Here is a 20,613-nt window from a genome sequence, read left to right as displayed (position 1 = left end):
AATTGTATCTTAAAGGGAATTACCCTAAGCTGCAAAAAAGTCTGGAAACTTTATATGCAAATGCTCATCTCTACTCGCTATGTGATTTTTAGCAACTACCACTCAGGACAACCCAGGACCCTTTAATGACTGGTTTTCATAGCTTCATCGTTCTGTCTGATTAACTGGAACAGAAAGACCTGCCTTACCTTGGCCAAAGCAGCATAAGCAAGTCCAAGAATTCCATTCCATTTAATCCCAGGCAAAAAGAAATTCTCAGACTCAAAAATAGTGGCAATATTGACCAAGAATGAGCTGTTGAAGCCTTTTGGGATGGTGACAACATCCTCTCCAACGAAGCCAGTCCAGCTGCCCTGTGTATACTTCACAGTGACATCAAAGCCCTTTGGGTGGTACGTGCTGGATCTGCAGAAGAAGAGGAAGGTCAGTGATACTCCCTGTATAAGCCTATGCTGTTTGAACCACAGCTGGGACACAGCTGCTCATCATGGTTTACAGTCCTATACAGTCTATAGAAAGTGGTGCTCAGCCAAAAGTGGCGTCCATGTTGACCAAGGCACCATTTTCCAGACATAAGCAAGGGCAATTTGAGAACTGTTGCCATGCCACATGGAAGGGATGCCATGAGGTTGACATGAAACCCTGAAGTTGAAGTCTTGGCCCATGCTTAAGCCAAACCACCCACAGGCCTTATCTGGAGTCAGGCACTTCACTGAGCCACATCATCTGAAGGACACAACTGGGCACACACTGGACCATCTGGTTTTGCAGAATTACTGGGCTTGATCTCTACACAGAGAGGGGCTATGTCATAGACTAGGAAGTTCTGTGTGGGAGCGAGATTCATACAAGTCCAGTGAAGTGACAAGACCAAGCCCAGGTCTCTCTGTGTCCCCATTGCCTGACAGGTGATTTTGCTTTCAGAATGCAGTTGACAAAGCTGATGACATGCTGTGGGGCAGGGTACTGTGATGTGAACCAGAACTTCAAATGTGTGTACCCCTAAGGCTAGACAAGGTCAAAGAAGCGCAGTCAGGCAATGGAGAGGTAGATGGGAGTCCTCCTTCTCCAGATTGCTACATGAGGAGAGACAGCATGCATGTGAGGACATAAAATGTAAGGCAAGACGAATGAATCAGAGCAAATGGAGGCTAAGGCAGAGTGAGGACCTCTGATAGGAGGCCACTTGTTGGATACCTCAGAGGAGACAGTGGACTATCAGGCTGTCTGGGAGAGGACGCCCTGTGTCAGGCTCTGGAGTCTCTAACCATGTAAGGTCATTCATACACTGTATCAGTCTACCCAAAGAAGACAGTGAGCATTCAAGCCAGGTTCCCTGATGAAAATGACCCAGTTCCTAAGGGAGTGTCAGGTCACCAAGTATTTCCCAAGACTCTGTTTGCCCACAGTCTTAGTCCACTGAGTTTTAGTATTAACTCTGCAACAGAAACTCAAGTTAATATATCTCTGTTTTCTTTTATAATCAAGAAAAGAAACGGGAAGTGAACACTGTGTGCACAAGTGTGACAGTAAATCTTCACTATTGATCAGAACAGGTTTAGAATCAGCTAGGAGACACACCTCCATCTGAGATGGCTTTTCTGAAGGCGTTTAACTGAGGCTGAGAAACCCACTCCTAATGTGGGCATCACTGTTACATGGGCTGGGGCCCCAGAGAATAAAAAGGGTTAGGAGAGAAATCATGACCACCAGCATTCCTCTCTCTCTGCTTCCTGCCCGCAGTTGCAAGGAAACCAGCTGCCTCATGTTCCAGCTGCCGTGATGTATGATGCTGAGTGTGAACGGTCACCCTGATAGACCTAGAATCACATGGAGATGGAGCTTGCCTGTAGGTGGATTCCCTTGATTTGGTTCACTGAAGTGGGAAGACCGGCGCCCTGGGGGTGGAAGCAGTCCTTGAGCAGGACGGATCTGGGATCATACAAATTGAGGTGAAGTAAACAGTAGGAAGCAAACACTCTCTTCTTGACAATGGATAGGAAGTGATCAGCCACTTCAAGCTCCTGCTGCCTAGACTTCCCCTCATGACTGTGAGCTAAAGCACACCTGTCCTCTCTCCCTTAAGTTGCTTTGTCTGCAGATTTCATCACAGCAAAGGCAAAGACACTGAAGCAGACTGTAGCCTCACATTGTATTATATTGAGACAATATAACCCTTTCTTTGTTTTTTAATATCATAATTGATTTTTTATTTCAAAAATACAGGAAGCAATCTCTAGCATATTTTATAAAAGTACTGTCACATCAAACATTTTATATAATTTAATTCCAATAAAGAGTTGTTCCCCCTTTCCTTTTAAGTACTATTTCTAACTGACGGGACATGAGTCCTTAAAATAGAAAGTTTCCATCATTTATCCAAATGTCAAAATTAAGATTTTTTTTTTTGAGAAGTTCATTGCTTTATGGGTGGGCAAGATGCTGCTAGCAAATTTTTGGTAAATAAACTTCTTTATTAAAAACTATGAGCTCACTCCTGTTTAAAACTTTCAGGATGCTTCACATAAATATATATATATATTTAAAGTACAGGCTGAAAGGCAGGCTGTCTGGCTGTGGCCATTCAATGGTGTAATAGCTCTTTAAGAAGAATGATATGCAGTGGTTGCTTCTGCTTGGTGAACCGTACAAAACTGAAAGGAAAAAACTAGAAAACCAGTATTGCTATGTTATGCTCTGTCAGAGTCCTAAAAAAAATTGCACACTTGACTGAGTAGTCCATTTGGGCTCGAAATAGTCATATGTGTGAGAAACTTAAAGAAAAGACATCTGTACATGATCATCAAAAGAAAGATATATTTTTTTCTTTTGAAATTGCACTGTTATTTAAACCACTTTCAGAAAGTCAGGGCCTCCTTTACAGCTGGCACAGTTTTTCAGGTCTAATTGGCAATTTGGGGAGGCCCCTCTGGTATTAGTGAAGTAAAAAAGGTGGTGATAAAAGACCAAGCTGAAGCTGTTAACTGGCTTTGATCTGCACTGCCATCTTTACCTACATCTTCTCATTCTCATCTTCAAGTCCATCATCCACTAGGTGCTCCATTTCTTCAAGTTCTACATGGCTTGCATTTTGTCCATCACTATTAACATCAACATTGTTGGGAACCTGTTGCTGATAACCTTCTTTCCTGAAAGGAAATCATCCAGCTTGGTGTAAATCAACCAGCAGCCTGGCTCCATCACCATGATAAACTGACTACAAGAAGAATAGAAATATATGATGCTGAGGAGAACTGCAGCTTATAATTATGGGACTTAATTCCAAGGACCCAGACAATCCTAATCAGAGTCATGTAGTCTCATGGACACTATCTAATCCCAATCAAGGTGGCTGAGTGGTTTGGAGTCTATTGCCATGCCGTCTTGGATGGCGCTGATCTATTCTGATTGGGCCTGGTTGATGTTTAGATAAGCTAGGGCAGATTCAGTATCTATCTGGTTGGCTATCCTGACTCCATGACAGTCTTTGGTTTCTGGTTAGGGAGAGCAGGCCTAAGTCTGAATTCCTCAGAAATGAGATACCAGTTACAGGGAAAAAACACAGAAAATGGGCAACCCATCAGGAACAGCCAGGACATCTGGCTTGGGGAAGATAACATTGCTCAAGGCTGTTCAACTACCAGCTTGGACCAGTTTGAACCAGTTCAGAAAGCCCCTAACTACCAATTAAACTTCTAGCCAATTCACCAGTACCCTTGCTTCCAACTGGCACCAATCAGAATAAAAATGATCTAACTGTCCTTGAAATTCCCCTAACTGGCTTTAGAAGGGGCTGTGAGCTCCCCTCATCATCGTTGTTGCTGATGCCAAGGTGGTGACCCCGGCATACTGGAAACTTCTGCAGAATAAACTTTTGCATACTACCTGAGTCTGGGGTCTTTCTTCAGCAACTCTCAGACCCTAACAATGAGAAAGTGTGTACACAGTATTGCCAGTTGCCTTTGAAGTCTTCCTATACCTTCCTTCTTTTAGTTGCTTTTGTTATTGTTGGATATTTTGTCCTGGCAATGAGAAAACTATACAAACCTCTTGAGGATAGGCAGCCACAGAAAGAAAAATGGGAGTAGACGGGGCAGGCTGAGCCCCTGGTATTACACTAGAAATTGTCCATGTGATGTTCACTGTAAGGCCTTTGGGACTTGAATTGTTGAGGATGGACTAAATAGCAAGTTTAGTGTTGACGCAAACTCAGATGTACCAGGCACAGAGGAGGAAACAAACATTTACAATGAAAGGCAGCAAGGAACACAAACACTGAAATCTTAGTTACTTTGATCAACAGGTCAAGTTCAGAAACGCTTGCAGATTGATTTAGCACTGGAGTCAGCATACCCTGTCTGTGGTAAAGGATCTTCAAAGGAATATTCTAGCATTTGCTTGACTATCTAGATTATAACATTTGCTATAATTGCTGTTGCAGATAACAGAACTGTGGTGCTATATCAAGGAAATAGCCATAAACATACAGAAGCAAGTGTGTTTGGCTGTGTCCCAATAAAACTTTATATAAAAACCAGCAGCCAGTCACATTTAGCTCACTATCTACATTTGTAGCCCCCATAAACTAACTAGCAAATCAGCTGTCTTCCCCCTTCAGCTTCCCCAAGCTGGGATTTGAACTGTGTTTTATTTTCATCTCATCTAGGCTTCACTGTGTTCCTTGGAATAAAAACCTGAGTGACGTTATATCCACACAACATGTTTCCTGTTTTCCTGCTACTGCTGCTGCCTTACAGGGAAACTTCTGGATAGTTCAGTGCTACTTCTAGAGAACAGACAGGGAGTAAGAGTTACAGTACCAGGGGCCATGTACATGTTCACTCATTTACTAGCTGTATTATTCGGTACCAAGCTATTTAATTCTGTATTTTGGTTCCCCAACATTCCAGGATAAGCCAGAACTGTACTTCCTGAAACTACCTATACACTCTGGAAAGGTTAATATATGACAAATTTAAAAGAAAATCCTGGCTCCCAATCAGTCTGCAACACAACAGCTACAATTAGCATAATTATCAAATGGCTTCCTTGCTTTCTTCAATCTATGAGCTACCATTAAAAAACTGAGGGTTGTTCTAGAAAATAGATGACACCATTGAATACCCGAAACTGAAAGTCCGACTGCCTCCTAAAAAGGGGACAGGCATTCCTGATGTGGAAAGGTGTTGTTGCAGGTCCCTGGACAACAGAGTTCTAAATGGTCCAATGCTGTTTTCTGGACCAGCTCTACTGATGGTGCTGATCCATGTCTCTGTCATCCAGTATGGAGGCCACATGCAGCTAGTGGAATGTGATGGTGCCAGAGACTGAACTTTTATTTCATTTCATTTCATTTCATTTCATTTCATTTCATTTCATTTCATTTCATTTCATTTCATTTCATTTCATTTAGCATTTATTAACTTGATCAGTGGCCACCTGTAGAAAAAAAATTCTGAAAGAAGTGGGAAAACTAATTGTAAGCTTACTCTCTTTGGGGATCCTTTACTGACTCTGAAACAGTGAGGGGAAGCCTGGGCAGGATCAGGAGCAGCCCTGCAGGGTATTAGCATATCATCTTCGGCACTTTGAAGTGATCACATATCTTCATTTGCTAACAGCCTACTTTTCAGACATTGAGTTTCAGCTCTCACTTGCTTTTCACACTAATCATGTCAGGAGAAAACTCTGGGTGGGCTTCTCATTTGCAAGGCTTCTGTTCCAGACGCTCAGACATGGCAAAAGTCAAGGATGTGGGTGGTCAGAAATAAGTCTGCTCACAGCAATAAAGACACTTGAACAAGATTCAGCAGACATTCTGCGTCTGATAAGAGAGTTCAGGGAAAGCAGAACTGAAGAGAGATCAGTTGAAGCCAAGAACAGAACTCTGGGCCATCTTATTTCAAGAGAAAGCCCCATGGTTTAAGAGAACACGGGAAGAGGTGTTGTTGACTTTGAAGGCCAGTCCTTGGGTCAGCTCTGGTTCTCCCAAGCCACCCCACCCAGGGAGTGCTGAGGCTCTTAAAGGCCTCTTCACAGGACTTCTGTGCACATTACAGAGTTTAGCATTTACCAGTAGGCTAGGTAATTTGGCCCTCATGACTTGTCAATGATTTCAGAAGTCACCAGAGCTGAATGGATGAAAGCCTTGGGCCTGACCTGATGGTTCAAGTTCTCAGCTTCCAAAGAAGCCAGCCCTAATGGACAAGTCAACCATAGATAGTCTTGAAAAGTTATCTAAGCAACCTGTCCAAGAAAGACCTGTCCCTACTGTATGGAAAGGTATCTGTGTCCCTCTGGTGCCCTTAAAGACATCACCAAATGGTCCTTTGGTTCCCTAATTTCACTTGTAATCATCAGTGCAGAAAATGAATTGTTTCCTTGCTTCAATATCTTTGTGGGCTTCACCTCAGATGGAGTACAGGAGTGAGGCAACATTATCAGACAAGCACACTTAGGCTCCTGAGTCATAGGGTTAAATGAGGTACATATTGGACCTTTCACCAATCCATTTGGTTGGAGGACATTTTACTGGCTGAAACGAAAATGCATTTGAAAAATATGCAGCCCTTTCCTTCTTTCAGCATAGTTATATAGTGGGGCATTCACCAGCCATAAGGAGGGTTCATGGTGGGGACAAGCCACACAAATGACTCACAGTGGCTCATCATCTTCAATAAATCAAAGAGAGCTTCTCAAAGAACCCCGAGCCCAATCTCCAATTACTGCACAATGCTTCAGGAAGTACAAAACCTGAACATTGGAGGGCTCAGGGCTTGAATCAGAGGCTGCCATGACCAACTAGGAGCCTTGTTATAACAAGGAAATCAGAGGGACAAGTCAATACTCAAACATCACAGGGCAAGAACCCACATCTCCATAGAGGCACCTTTGTCAGAGACCCGGAAGGAAAGAGATTGTGCTCTGGCTTCCATCAGATACAGCGGCTGAAAAAACTTCACAATGGCCAACATCAGCAAGAGTACTAGATACATGATAATTTATATGGACAGCAAATGCTCTTCATAATAATTCTGTCTCTTCTGACTCTACACACAAGCAATGCTCTCTGGTCTCCACAGGCCTTACCCAGGGGAAGGCGGTAATGGCAAAGACAGCACAGAGGGGGAAAAAAAAGACAGCTTTTCCTAGACCTGGGTATGCTCTGCAGTTTCTCTTTTTATTTATTTAAATAGACCTGTGATGGCAATGCTGAGGGTATGTCGCTGTGTCTATGCTCTTTTGTGGGCCTAGCAGGAACAAGGCTGAGAGGTCATAGTAATAGTGGAAAGCCCCGGAGGTTGTATTGATTCAGATGAAGGCAGCCTTCGAAGCCCAGAACAGGATAAAGAGGAATTTCTGCCCACCTCCCACATACCTGGCTTGGGGCACAAAGTTCACCTCAAGGAGGAAAGCAAAGCAGAGAAAACATGTCCTGCTGGAGCCTGCATGAGAACCATGGCTCATCCTCACAGCAGACACAGGGGATGGACCATGAGAAAGCTGCCATGCTGTCTACAGTTGACCAATTAACACTGAGTGACAGAGGACACAGCAGCAACAAGGACTTTTACTCACCCTGGCACATTTCAACAATTGTGTGGTCTTGTCAAAGGATGTCCGAACGTGCTTTGGCCCTGACGGAGCTGGAAACGAGGCTGCAGAGGGGCTGCCAGATAGTTGCCTCCTGGCTGGATCGTGCCTTTACAGTGCACTGTATGTGCCTGTGTCCACATCACCCTGATGGCGACAGCTCCAGCTTTACTGACCCCTTCTACTGAATCTTATGCTAATAGATGTGTGATAAGGAATGGAATTACTGCCCCTCTGGGAAATTGGGCTGTGCACCTGCTGCAGATTTGTGAGCTGAGACTTCTTGGGCTGCAAGGGGATGGGTCTTGGAAGGGAAGATGCTGCCCTGTTTTGGGCTGTTGGTAGGCCAGTGCCAGGAATGATGCAATCCCACAAGAGGCTGGACATCCCTTAAAACCCAGAAACGTTTACCTGTCATAGGTCTTTCTCAAGTACCCTGGCATAGATGTGGGTTAAAGCTATTTGTCTGAGCCATTAACCCTAAGTATCACGGGCAGATTTAACATGCATAGGAGCATTAACTAATATGTAAATGGAAGGCAGGTGACCCTTTCTATTTAAGCTCATGAGGATTCTTCTTCACTTTGGAAATTCCCATCAACCACCCATGGTAACCAAGCAACCAGTCTAAGCCAATAGCCCAAATGGCCCCCACTGGATCTGTGTTCCATTGAGCCCACATCCACACAGTGGTATGCAGCCTCCAGCATCCTCTGCATGACTCTCATTGGGCATCTCATATGATGTACTACATCACCTCATTCCTGCCCGTCATCCAGGCTTGGTGTAGATTTTCCCCATACTTGGGCCCAGAAGTGTTTCAGGTTCAGGCTTTCTGGAGTGTTTGCATACACATGATGAGATGCCCGGGAAAGGGGACCAATACCTAAATGAAACTTCACTGTGTCACACACACCTTACATACCCTGTATTTTTGGTGCATTTGTGTTGTGACTAGCCTGAGGTCGGTAGCAGAATTTAATACTTGCAGGATCATGTGGCTACTCAGAGTGTATCAGGTCTGGGGGACAGTGCATGTTTTTTGGATCAGATATGCAATAGTGGCATTATCTCACACTCATGAGAATTATGCATGTGGTAGTTGCACGGCATTTGATCTCATGCAGGACGTTGCAAGGCTACAGTTAGGTAGATGGAATTCAGGAAGACTCCTCCTCCAAGGCTATAGAGTTAAACATGAGCAATCTGGAGCAACTCTGGAGGGTATGCGAGAAGAGTCAGGGGGCTGTATAGAGACAGAGGCCCGAGTGAACCACCAGTGGGACCAGGACAGGACAGCAAAACCCACCCAACTCAACTTGCTAGCGCACACAGGAGCTCCACACACTTGCTCGGAGTATGACAATCAGCTAACCTCCTAGGTTCCAAGATAATCACTGGCCAGGTGCTGTGCCTGCACTACCAATCTGGTATCTTATTACTATGCGGAGCCATACAGAAAGCAGCTCTGCGTTCCTTGAAGGAGGGGCAGGCCCTGCTGTGCTGAGATGCTGTAAGGTGCCACCTGCCATAAGCACTCATTGCCCTCTCTGCAGCTGTGCAAATAGACCCTGACATTCCCGACACTCAGTGGAGCCTTGTATGCAGTGGGTGGGGCACACGTGGGTGGGCACACGTGGGTGGGCACACGTGGGTGGGCTTTCTCTGCAATACTTTCTTAGACTGTGAAAATGCAGCTCGTGTGTACTAAAGAACATGGTACACTTGAAATTTCATAAGGCAAATTTCCCCAATGGTATCAGGGGAACCTGAAACAAATTCCCCAGAAGGAGATGTGCATGTATTGGTTTTGTTGTTGTTGTTGTTTTATTTGAGACAGAATTTCTCTGTGTAGCCTTGGCTGTCCTGGACTCCCTTTATAGACCACGCTAGTCCCAAACACACAGATATCTGCCTGCCTCTGCCTCTTGAGTGCTGCAATTACAGATGTGTCTCACCACATTGGGCTGATGTGCATGTATTGTTCGCATTCATTTACTGAGACACAGATACACAGACACAGACACACACAGACACACACACACACACACACACACACACGCTCAGATACACAAACATGCACACATGTATACAGTTCTTTCAGAATGAGATGATGGCCCTCTTGCAGTTTTGTTCCAGTGTGTTCTCAAAGATCCCAGCCCAGGACATGCCTCCAAAGCCAGCCCCTGACATTGTGGGTAAGCCACTTACCTCCCAGAGTCAAAGTAGGAGTCTATGTAGGAATGCGGGGCACCGGCCACAGCGAAGTTACTGCTTCCCGTGTCCACAAGAATCTGCAGCTTTTGTTTTTTAAGGAAAAAAAAAATGGAAAGCTTCAAGTTATTTGAAGAAGTATCAAGCATAACAGCTCCTGACTGGCAAAAACCAATATCTACTGATTTAGGGAGAAATATTGTTAGGAAAGAACATAAAATTATATGAAAAAAACTGGTGCAGCCCAGGAAGACATCACTGCAACAGGAGCTGAGCAGGATCGGCTCAGACACACGGGAGCCTCCAGACAGGTCTATTACACAAAGGGGCATTCCAAGTCACTACGCTCGCTAGCGTGGTCACTTCCTTAGTCACTTCTGGGATTTGTGCAAGTTCAGCCCTGGCTGGAAAACTCTTGTTTGTTCAAATATTTCTTGGAGTATGAATGCCAATACAGTCTCCTTTTCCCAGGAAACAGGTGCCTCTTTTTCAGCTTTATTAAACTCTAGTTTGGGTGTAATGAAAAGGCAGTGGTGGTGGAAGTCTGTAATCCCAGCAGTACAGAGGCAGGAGAAGGAGGATGGCGGGTTGGAGGCTAGCCTAAGCCACACAGTGAGACCCAGTCTCTAACAAAAGTCCAACCCGCCAGAACTCTGATGGTGTGTCTCCGCAGGTGTCACACCCAAACCACGACATCCCTAAAACCCCGATTGTCCCTAAATGTCCCATGTGTTCTCTTTGCCCCTCTTCCCTGGGAGAGAACCACTTCCTGTCTCCTATTAAAACAGATGAGTTTCACCTGTTCTTGAACATGCTGTAGCCATGAGGTTTTCTTCTACTCTGCCCAGCTGTGTTTGAGATTCCTACATGCTGAGGAGTATCTGTTCTTTTCTTTCTACCATCAGGTTGTAGTCCATTGCTTGTTTCTGCTTCTCTGATGGGCAGCTGTGGTGCCTCTAACACCTGGCTGCCTGGACATCTGTCTTCTTGTGGATGTGTTTCTATTCCTCTTGGGAATGAAATCTCTGGGTCATAGGGTGGATGCCTTTTAAATAGAAAGCGAGGGAGCAGTTCTTGAGCCTCTGAGTTGTACATGCATGGCAATATGTTATGGTCCACTGGGCTCATTTGTTCCATGCCCTCTCTGAAAGTTGGTGGGCCTGTCTTTTTTGTTTTGAACATTCTAGTGGGTGTAGAATGCTATCTAAGTCTCTAGTATCTAAGTTACTAGTGGTTAAGGACACTAAGCTGTTCCTCTCTGATAATTGTTTGACTCATCTCACCAATAAACAACGGCTCCCCATGTGTGGAGTGTGCTATCCACCCTTTCACACCCAGCATCTATGCTCAGTCCAAATATGGACCGACTGTTTAGTAAACAAACACAGACTTTAGAAACAAGCACAGAATAAATAGTTAAAGTCTTAAAGGTTTGAACATCCAGTTAAACAAGCTACAGACAATGTTATTAGGCAGACAAGTTTTTTGCATATGGACTTCATTTGTTTATAATAAAACACATAGAGTAAAAGCAGTTACGAAACAATCAGGAAAGCCATATGTAAAAGTTACATTCAAAATGTTTAGCTCATTTGTGTTTGGCAACCTTGAAGAAAATACTACCTAGTCTATCTAGGTGAGTCTAAAGTTTCGTACCTCAATTATTCTCTGTCATATCTTGTATTTATCGACTTAAAAACATCTTTCTAGACCTTAAAACATTTTCTTAAATCCTAAATGGCTTAAGCCTAAGTGAAACTATAACTATCTAGTCTTCAACCCTATCAGAGACTTGAGAAGGAATAAAATTATTACTTCAGTAGGAAGTGCAGGCAAGCATCTTCTAAAACTAAGAGATGACAGATACAATTTATCCATTCTTTCTCTGTTATGTTGGAGCATTATCTTCAGCCTTCTGGACCAGTATGTCTGGCAGACATAACTGTAAAGCAGGAAATATGAATTTGCTGCTTACCCTGTCATGGCAGAGCTTGGCAGTCAACTCAGCCTGCACCAAGTCTTGTCTATTTTGGACAGCATATTGTCCGTAGAGAGAGCTGGGGCATTTCTCCCCAGTAGTTAGCTTGCCATTAATGCAGCTATCTCCAAAATGAGATGTGTGATGCTCACCATCTTTGTTGAGGTAGGCTGGTGTTGTCAGGAGATGGCATGTCTCAAGTCAAAAAGGCCTTAGATTAATGAAAACACCTTTCCATGCCATCTTCTGTCGGTCTCGGGAGTTTTTGAGGACCATCTATTTACATTTATACTTACACAGTGGATAATCATACCTATCCATCTGTCTGTCTGTCTGTATATAGTAAGTATGAATAGGCAAATATTGCTAGGTATTTACTATCTGTTCAACCTACAATGTATCTGACATGACCATGAGTCTGATTGACCATTAACCATTAACTAAGCTAATTATCCTAAACAGTTTGTAATAGCAGCTTTTTAACAGGAAGTAAACCTTACATTTGGAAATGAATAGAAACATACATATGTGTATCAAAAATCTAACTGAAGATCCAGAAATAAACACATACACCTACAAACACTTTTTGACAAAGAAGCCAAAACCATACAATGGAATAAAAGATAACATCTTCAGCCAATGGTGCTGTCTAACTGGATGTCTAAAAACACACATATTAAGACTCAACAGAAAACCAGACACACTAAATTTATTAGAAGAGAAAGTGGAGATCAGCTCTGAACTCATGGCACAGGAGACAACTTCCTGAACAGAACACCAACAGCTCAGGCTCTAAGAGCAACAATTAATAAATGGGACCGCATGAAACTGAAAAGCTTCTGTAAAGCAAAGGTCATTGTCAACAGAACAACACAGCAGCCTACAGACTGGGAAAAGATCTTCATCAACCCTACATCTGACAGAGAGCTAATATCCAAAATATATAAAGAACTCAAGAACTTAAACATCAACAAACCAAATGATCCAATGTAAAAATGGGGTAGATACTAAGTTTATCTGGCTTCATTACTTCTGTATCCAAGAGCCTTATTCTTCTGTATTGAGGCTTTTTGGTTCAGTGGTGTTTCATTACTGCTTCAATCTCATTACTTGTTATGAATCTATTAATTGTTTACATTTGCTTGATTTAAGTTTGGAAGATCACATGTTCTGGGAATTCTTCTTTCTCATTCAGATTTTACAGTACTTTGAAATTTTTATTTAATCAAAGAAAGCTTCTGCAGTATAGACTGTCAAAGCAGATGCTGAGCCTGATGGCCAACTGATGGGCAGAGTGAATGGAATTTTATGTAAGAAGTGGGAAATAGTAAGAACTGGAGGGAACGGGAACTCCACAAGCAGAGCAACAGAACAAGATAATTTGAACACAGGGAACTTCCCAGAGACTCATACTCCAACCAAGGACTATTCGTGGAGATGACCTGGAACCCCTGCACAGGTGTAGCCCATGGCAGTTCAGTGTCCAAGTGGGTTCCATAGTAATGGGAAGAGGGACTGCCTCTGACATAATCTGATTGGCCTGCTCATTGATCACTTCCCCCTGAGGGGGGAGCAGCCTTACCAGGCCACAGTAGAGGACAATGCAGCCACTTTTGATGAGAACTGATAGACTAAGATCAGAAAGAAGGAGAGGAGGACCTCCCCTATCAGTGGACTTGGGGAGTGGCATGCATGCAGAAAGGGGAGGGAGGGAGGGATCGGCAGGGGAGGAGGGAGGGGCTCATGGGGGGATACAAAATGAATAAAGTGTAATTAATAAAAAAAAAAATAAAAGATTAAAAAAAAAAAAGAATCCCTGAATTAGTTCATTGGCATCTGGCTCCTTTTTATCTATCTCATCTTTAAATTTTGTGTCTTTTCTTCTTCATTGTTGTTAGATTGGCAAAGCATTTGTTGCTTTTGTTTATATCTTTAAGGAAGAAACTCTTTCACTGAAACTTTTGTTGTTTTTTATTTTTTAATTTATTACAATTTATTCACTTTGTATCCCAGTTGTAGCTCCCTTCCTCATCCCCTCCCAATCCCATCCTCCCTCCCTCATCTCCTTTCATGGCCTTCCCCCAGACCACTGATAAAGGAGGTCCTCCTCCTCTTCCATCTGACCCTAGTCTATCAGGTCTCATCAGGACTGGCTGCATTGTCTTCCTCTGTGGCCTGGTAAGGCTGGGCCCCCCTCAGGGGGAGGTGATCAAAGAGCCATCCACTGAGTTCATGTCAGAGACAGTCCTTGTTCCCTTACTGGGGAACTCACTTAGAGACTGAGCTGCCATGGGCTATATCTGTGCAGGGGTTCTAGGTTATTTCCATGCATGGTCCTTGGTTGGAGTATAAGTCTCAGAAAACACCCCTGGGCCCAGTTTTTTTGGTTCTGTTGCTCTCCTTGTGGAGCTCCTGTCCTCTCCAGGCCTTTCATTCCTCCCACACCCTTCTTTCATAAGTTTCCCTGCACTCTGCCCAAAGTTTGGCTATGAGTCTCCACATCTGCTTTGATACCATTAGGCTTGGATAAAATTTTGACTTTGATTTGTAATTGGTGTCCTACCTGGAATGAATAGACAATTTTTTTATGAATTTGGGGGAAATATATATAATACAGTGGGAATAGAAAATGAAGAAAATTACATGTACAAGAAATTTGTTATAGAGTTGAATATAAATATGAAGAAAAAAGTGACTTTTAGTCTGGGCACAGGGGTCTTTTCTGAGACTAATACCCCAGCCAAGGACCACTCATGGAGATGGCCTGGAACTCCTACACAGAGGTAGCCCATGGCAGTTCAGTGTCCAAGTGAGTTCCATAGAAATGGGGACAAGGACTGTCTCTGACATGAACTCAGTGGCTGGCTCTTTGATCACCTCATCCTGAGGGGAGAGTAGCCTTACCATGCCACAGAGGAAGATAATGCAGCCACTTCTGATGAGACCACATAGACTAGGATCAGAGAGAAGGAGAGGAGGACCTCCCTTATCAGTGGACTGGAGGAGGGGCACAGGTGGAGAAGAGGGAGAAAGGGTGGAATACAGGGTAGATACAAAGTGAATAAACTGTAATTAATACAAATAATTTTTAAAAGTGACTTTTAGTTTTTACTAATTTGTGAGAATGCTTTTCTAGAATGTAAGAAAAATGCCTACAAGACATTTGTGAAATTTTTAAAATGCATAATATTGCTTTAATAAAATCAGTATACTTAACAGCAAGTAATGTCTATTGAATTATTGTGTTAAATAAAAATACTGTGTTTGTTTGTATTTAATAAACATTGATATTACAAAAAAATGGGGTAGAGCTAAGCAAAGAATTCTCAACAAAGGAATCTTTAATGGCTGAGAAACACTTAAAGAAACGCTCAACTTTCTTTGTCAGGGAAATGTAAATCAAAACAACTCTGAGATTCCATCTTACACACACCAGAATGGCTAAAATCAAGTACTAAAGTGACAGCACATGCTGGAGAGATTGTGGAGAAAGGGGAACACTCCTCCACTGCTAGTGGGAATGCAAACTTGTACAACTACTTCTGAAATTAATCTGCCGCTTTCTCAGAAAATTTGGAATAGTTTTACCTCAAGACCCAGCTATACCACTCCTGGGCATATACCCAAAAGATGCTCAAGTATACAACAAGGACATTTGCTGAACTATGTTCATAGCAGCTTTATCCATAATAACCAGACACAGATGTCCTTCAACCAAAAAATGGATAAAGAAAATGTGGTACATTTACACAATGGAATACTCCTCAGCCATTAAAAACAAGGAAACCATGAAATTTGCAGGCAAATGGATGGAACTAGAAAAGATCATCCTGAGTGAGGTATCCCAGACCCAGAAAGTCACACATGGTAGGTACTCACTTACAAGTTGGGTATTAGCCATATACAGGATAACCATACTACAGTCTGCAGTCCCAAAGAAGCTAAGTAACAAGGAGGGAGTAAGTAACCATGGGGGTTGCTTGACTCCCATTCAGGAGATATGGAAGTGGATGAAGAGAGGGAATAGGTGGGAGAGGGTGTGTGGAGGAGAACAAGAGTGGGGATCAGATATGGAGTATGGAGACAGTGGAGAGTTAGGGTGGCGGGTGAGAGGCAAGAGATCTGGGAGAGGGAAGGGAAGCTGAGGGGTGGGGCATCTCTGGGAAAAGCTGGAAACTGAAACAGGCTAGGCTTCTGAGAGGATATGAGGTTCGCTCTAGCTGAGACTTCCAGCAGCAGGGGACACGAGAGTGAAGTGGTCACCTCTGAGGCAGTCAGGACTGCCCAGTGGAGGGAGGGGGACACTAATCCCCCACAAAACCTTCAACCCCAAATTCACCCTGCCTACAAGATGTGCAGGGATAGAGATGGAGCAGAGATTGAGGGAAAGGCCAACCAATGCCTGGCCTGGCCTGAGACCCACTCCATGGGAGAAAGCCAACCCCTGACACTATTAATGGTCCTCTGCTGTGCTTTCTGACAGGAGCCTAACATAACTGTCTCCTGAGAGGCTCCACCCAGCAGCAGATTGAAACAGACACTGAGACCCACAGCCAAACATTAGGCAGAGCTTGAGGAGTCTTGTGGAAGGGTGGGGTAGGATAGACAGACAAGAAGGGAACAAGAACACCTACAGAGGTCCACAAGAAGACCTACGAGGCAAGTGACCTAGGCTTAGAGATAATGAGCACTGACCAAAGAGCGCGCATGGACTGGACCTAGGCCCCGAAACATATGCAACTGATGGGCAGCTTGGTCTCCATGTGGGTCCCTAGCAGGTGGTGTGGGGGCTGTCTTGTCTGCCCTCACTGGAGGAGGATTCGCTTGGGCCTGATTTGACTTGATGGGCCAAGGTACTCTGAAGGGGAGGGAGGAAGCAAGGAAGAGGGTGAGAGAATAGGACAGGGAGGAGAGGAGAGAGAGAAGGGGCTGGGATCAGAATGTATTGTGAAAAACTAAAACAATATAATAAAAAGAAAAGGGAAATATAGGACCATCAGATAGAAAATATATAGAACTAATGGGAGAAAAGGGTAGATTATTGAATATGCTCTCCAACTATAAACTACTGCCATTCTCGAATCTTTTTAATTCATTAGTATAGAATTGTGTATATTGATGCAGAAATAAGGTTATTTTTGATACATGGGTATAGAATTTTATATATTGAACTTTCTGTCTCTCACTTGATTTGGTTTCCCTTCTCTCAGCCCCAGGTTCTGACACTACAATATGAATAGTATCTGAATGTCTAATAACATATAATGACCACCAAATAAATATTCAACTATAGCCAGCCCCCGGCACTTGGTTTCAGGACCTTCTGTAGAGACCAAAATCCACAGGGGCTCAAGTCCTGACATAAAATGTTATACAACTTGCATGGGACCCACACATACCCTCCCATATACTTTGTTATTTATTTATTTAGAAACAAGGTCTCACTGTGTACCCCTAACTGGCCTGGAACTCACTACGTAAATCAGGCTGATCTCGGACTCACAGAAATACACCTGCCTCTGCCTCCTGAGTGCTGAGATAAAAGGCATGCACCACCATGCCTGGCTTCATGTACTTACAATGATCCCTGACATATTTACAGTACCCAGTACAGTATACCTTCTGTGAAAACAGGTATATTGTTTAAGGAATAATGACAAGAACCCAAACAAAATATTTGTGTGTACATGTGTATGTGGGTGCACATACATGAAGGTAAACATGTGGACGCCAGAGGCTGGCTTCTGGTGTCTTTCACAATTGTTTTCTGCTTTACTTTTTGTGACAGGGTCTCTCACTGAACTGGGGTGCCTTCATTTAGCTGGGCTGGCTGGGTTATCTGTGCCTGTCTCCACTACTTTCCAAGAGCTGGAGTTATAAATGTGCACTGGGCTTTATGTGGGCGTGATGGATCCAAACTTAGGTCCTCATGCCTGCATACGACTTTAACAACCTAGCCCTCTCCCTAGTCCCAATTTAAAAAAGAATTTGTGTGTGTATGTGTGTGTGTGTGTGTGTGTGTGTGTGTGTACACCCACAGAAGCCAGAAAAGTGCACTAGTTCCACTAGAGCTGGAGTTATAGGTTGTTGTGAGGTACCTGACAAGGGTGTTGGGAACTGAGTTTGGGTCCTTTGGATGAGCACCTTAACGGCTGAGCCAGCACTCTAGCCATATATATCCTGCATATATACATGTATATGTATGTGTATACATACATACACCTTGTGGTGGTTTGACTAGGAATGGCCCCCACAGACTCATAGATTGGGTGCTTGGTCATGAGGGAGTGACACTACTTGACACTCATTAAGAGGTATGGCTTTGATGAATGAAATGTGTCACTGGGGGTGGGCTTTGGGGCTTCAAATGCTCAGACCAGGCCCAGTGTGTCTCTCTCTGCCTGCTTCCAGCAGGTCAGGACACAGAACTCTCAGCTACTCGCCAGCACCATGTCTGCGTGCATGCCGCAATGCTTCCTGCCAGGATGCCAATGGGCCTAATCCTCGGAACTGTAAGCCAGCTCCGTCATAAGAGCTGTTGTGGTTGTGGTGTCTCTTCACAGCAATGGAGCACAGACCAAAACTTTCTCGTGTTACCTCTCCTCCCATCATGGGGGTGCCACAGATTGAACTCAGGTCGTCATGCTTGGCAACAGGAACTCTTACCCCTGTGAGCCATCTCACTGGCTCAGGGGTTTGTTTTTGAGGACTGTATTTCCCACAATGGCTGAGGTATCCTACAAAAATGTTCGTTACCTCCTGCCAGCCTCCGGTCCAAACTCTGTTCACCTAGCTTTCAAATGGCCAGCTTCTGTGCTGTGTCCTAAGGTCCTTGCAGGGGAGCTCAGCCTGTACCCAGGATGGACGCCATCTTCTCCAGGCACTTCCACATTCCCAGATGCCACTGAGGTCTTCACACTAGAACGATGGCTTGCTTGGGTTTTGTAGATTGGATGACATTTGTGGACTTCTCGCTTTATGGATATTCCCAGTTCTTTCAACACTTGGATTTCTTAATGAGAAATCCAAGGCCTCTCTTACTTTTCTTCATTACACAGTGATTTTCTTTTCCCCTTTGCAGACCTGAAAAATTCTTCTCTTAGCTGAAAACGTCCAGACCTTTATCAATACATCTTAATATAGACAGACCTGATTCAATTCTCTAAGCCATGGGCTGAAGTTTCCACTGGCAGCCATAACAGGTTCCAGAAATGGGGTGGCATGAAATAGCACGTGCTCATTCTTATAGTGCTGGAAGCCGGACAACCAAAGTCATCTGTGGGTAGAGCTCCCATGAGAAGCTCGCGGGGGGCGGGGAGGAAGGGTCCTTCCTGCCTCTTTGGCCTCTGCTCAGCACCCCCATCCTCAGGCTGTTAGAAAAACGTTTTCTGTGTCTTCCATTCACCTTGTTGTGACAGTTGCCATGACTTGCTCCCATTGCATTGTTCATCTTCAACGTGGCTGTTTCTGGGTCAACTCATTGCCTGCAGAACTGGTTTCTTTGCTAGCTTAAGGGTAATACAGGAGCAAAAGTCATATACCTGGTACATGTGAAAGCAGCAAGGCCCATCGTGGGAAAAGGCTTTCAAATATAGCCTGTTCAAGGTCTCTGCACACCTGTAATCCCAGCTCTCGTGGAGACATAGACAGGAGGATCTCTGTGAGCTCGAGGCCGGCCTGGTCTACAAAGTGGCAGCCAAAGGCAACACAGAGAAACACTATTGGGGTTAGTTTTTCAAACGTTACTTTATTTGGGGGTTCCTTAAAGCTTATACCTCCCTTCCAACCCCCCAAACACAGGTAGGGGGTAAAGAAGGTTGTAAGGGAAAGGGAACATGGCTCTCTTTACTTCTTCCTGATGAGAAAGGTCGTAGGATTCTTTTGTGGGTAATACCAATGTCCATCGTCAGGAAATTCAGAAGTCCAGGTAACCAGCAAACCATCAAGCCAGCAAGTGCAGCAAGCAGTGCTCCTCTGTCTTCCCCAAGCCCCCACACCTTCTTTCTCTGGGCTTTCATGTTTATATTCCTCAAAGTCCTCAGAATTCAGCTAATCCCAGCTGGCAAAGGCCACACTCCACATGAGACAATTAACAGGTGTGGACAAACTAAAATCCCCGATTTGGGATTATAACAAAAACATGTTTACATATCATAAACCAAAACATCCACAATAAAACCCTGTCTTGAAAAACAGAAAGAAAGAAAGAAAGAAAGAAAGAAAGAAAGAAAGAAAGAAAGAAAGAAAGAAAGAAAGAAAGAAAGGTAGGAAGGAAAGAAGGAAGGAAGGAAGGAAGGAAGACAACCTGTTCAGTACCAAGGCTACTTGTTATCATCTAGGGATCTTGATTGGATTTTGCTCCATTAGTTAAGAAATTAAGAGCCAGGGAATAAAACAAAACAAACAAACCCCTCAAGCACAATAGGTAGCAGCAGGGAAAAATCTCAGGCAAAAAGGCTTTTATTAAGTGTGAGGACACACACACACAGGCATACAGAAAGACTGCAGAGGGGAAACTTGGGAGTCCACATCTGTTTTTTCCCTTGAGGGTTGGGGCAGTTTAAGGGTCTTTGAGGGGTCCTCATCCCCTAATTTAGAGTTGGTCAGTTTGAAAAAAGACAATTTTGAGGTAAATATGTCTCAATCTGGCCTTGAACCTGTCAGAGGGGCACTAGCAGTATGAGGGAAAAAACCTCTAAACCTTTCAGCTTCATTTTCAGTCAAATGTATAGGAAGAAGCCAGAAGGCTGCCATTTCGTTGTCTGTTTATAGCTCTTCTCTCTCTAGCTGCCCATCAGGAACATGTCTTAAGTACCTCACCCTGAATG

The 20,613-nt window shown here is 43.9% G+C and overlaps 1 protein-coding gene across 1 annotated transcript in view; it reads right to left on the bottom strand.

Moving 5' to 3' along the window:
- The window catches only part of Bace2 (beta-secretase 2), a 90,267-nt gene that overhangs the window by 36,800 nt on the left and 32,854 nt on the right, over nucleotides 1-20,613 (bottom strand). The window contains exons 2-3 of the mRNA XM_055614939.1: nucleotides 9,805-9,893; nucleotides 189-405 (exon numbers count right to left, since the gene is read on the bottom strand). Of these exons, the coding sequence (XP_055470914.1) occupies nucleotides 189-405; nucleotides 9,805-9,893 (306 nt within the window). The remainder of the gene's footprint in view (nucleotides 1-188; nucleotides 406-9,804; nucleotides 9,894-20,613) is intronic.

The sequence above is a fragment of the Psammomys obesus genome, unplaced genomic scaffold (assembly GCF_907164565.1).
Source record: "Psammomys obesus unplaced genomic scaffold, mPsaObe1.curated_primary_1811, whole genome shotgun sequence".
Taxonomy (NCBI): Eukaryota; Metazoa; Chordata; class Mammalia; order Rodentia; family Muridae; genus Psammomys; species Psammomys obesus.
This window is presented reverse-complemented; position numbering and strand designations above follow the sequence as displayed.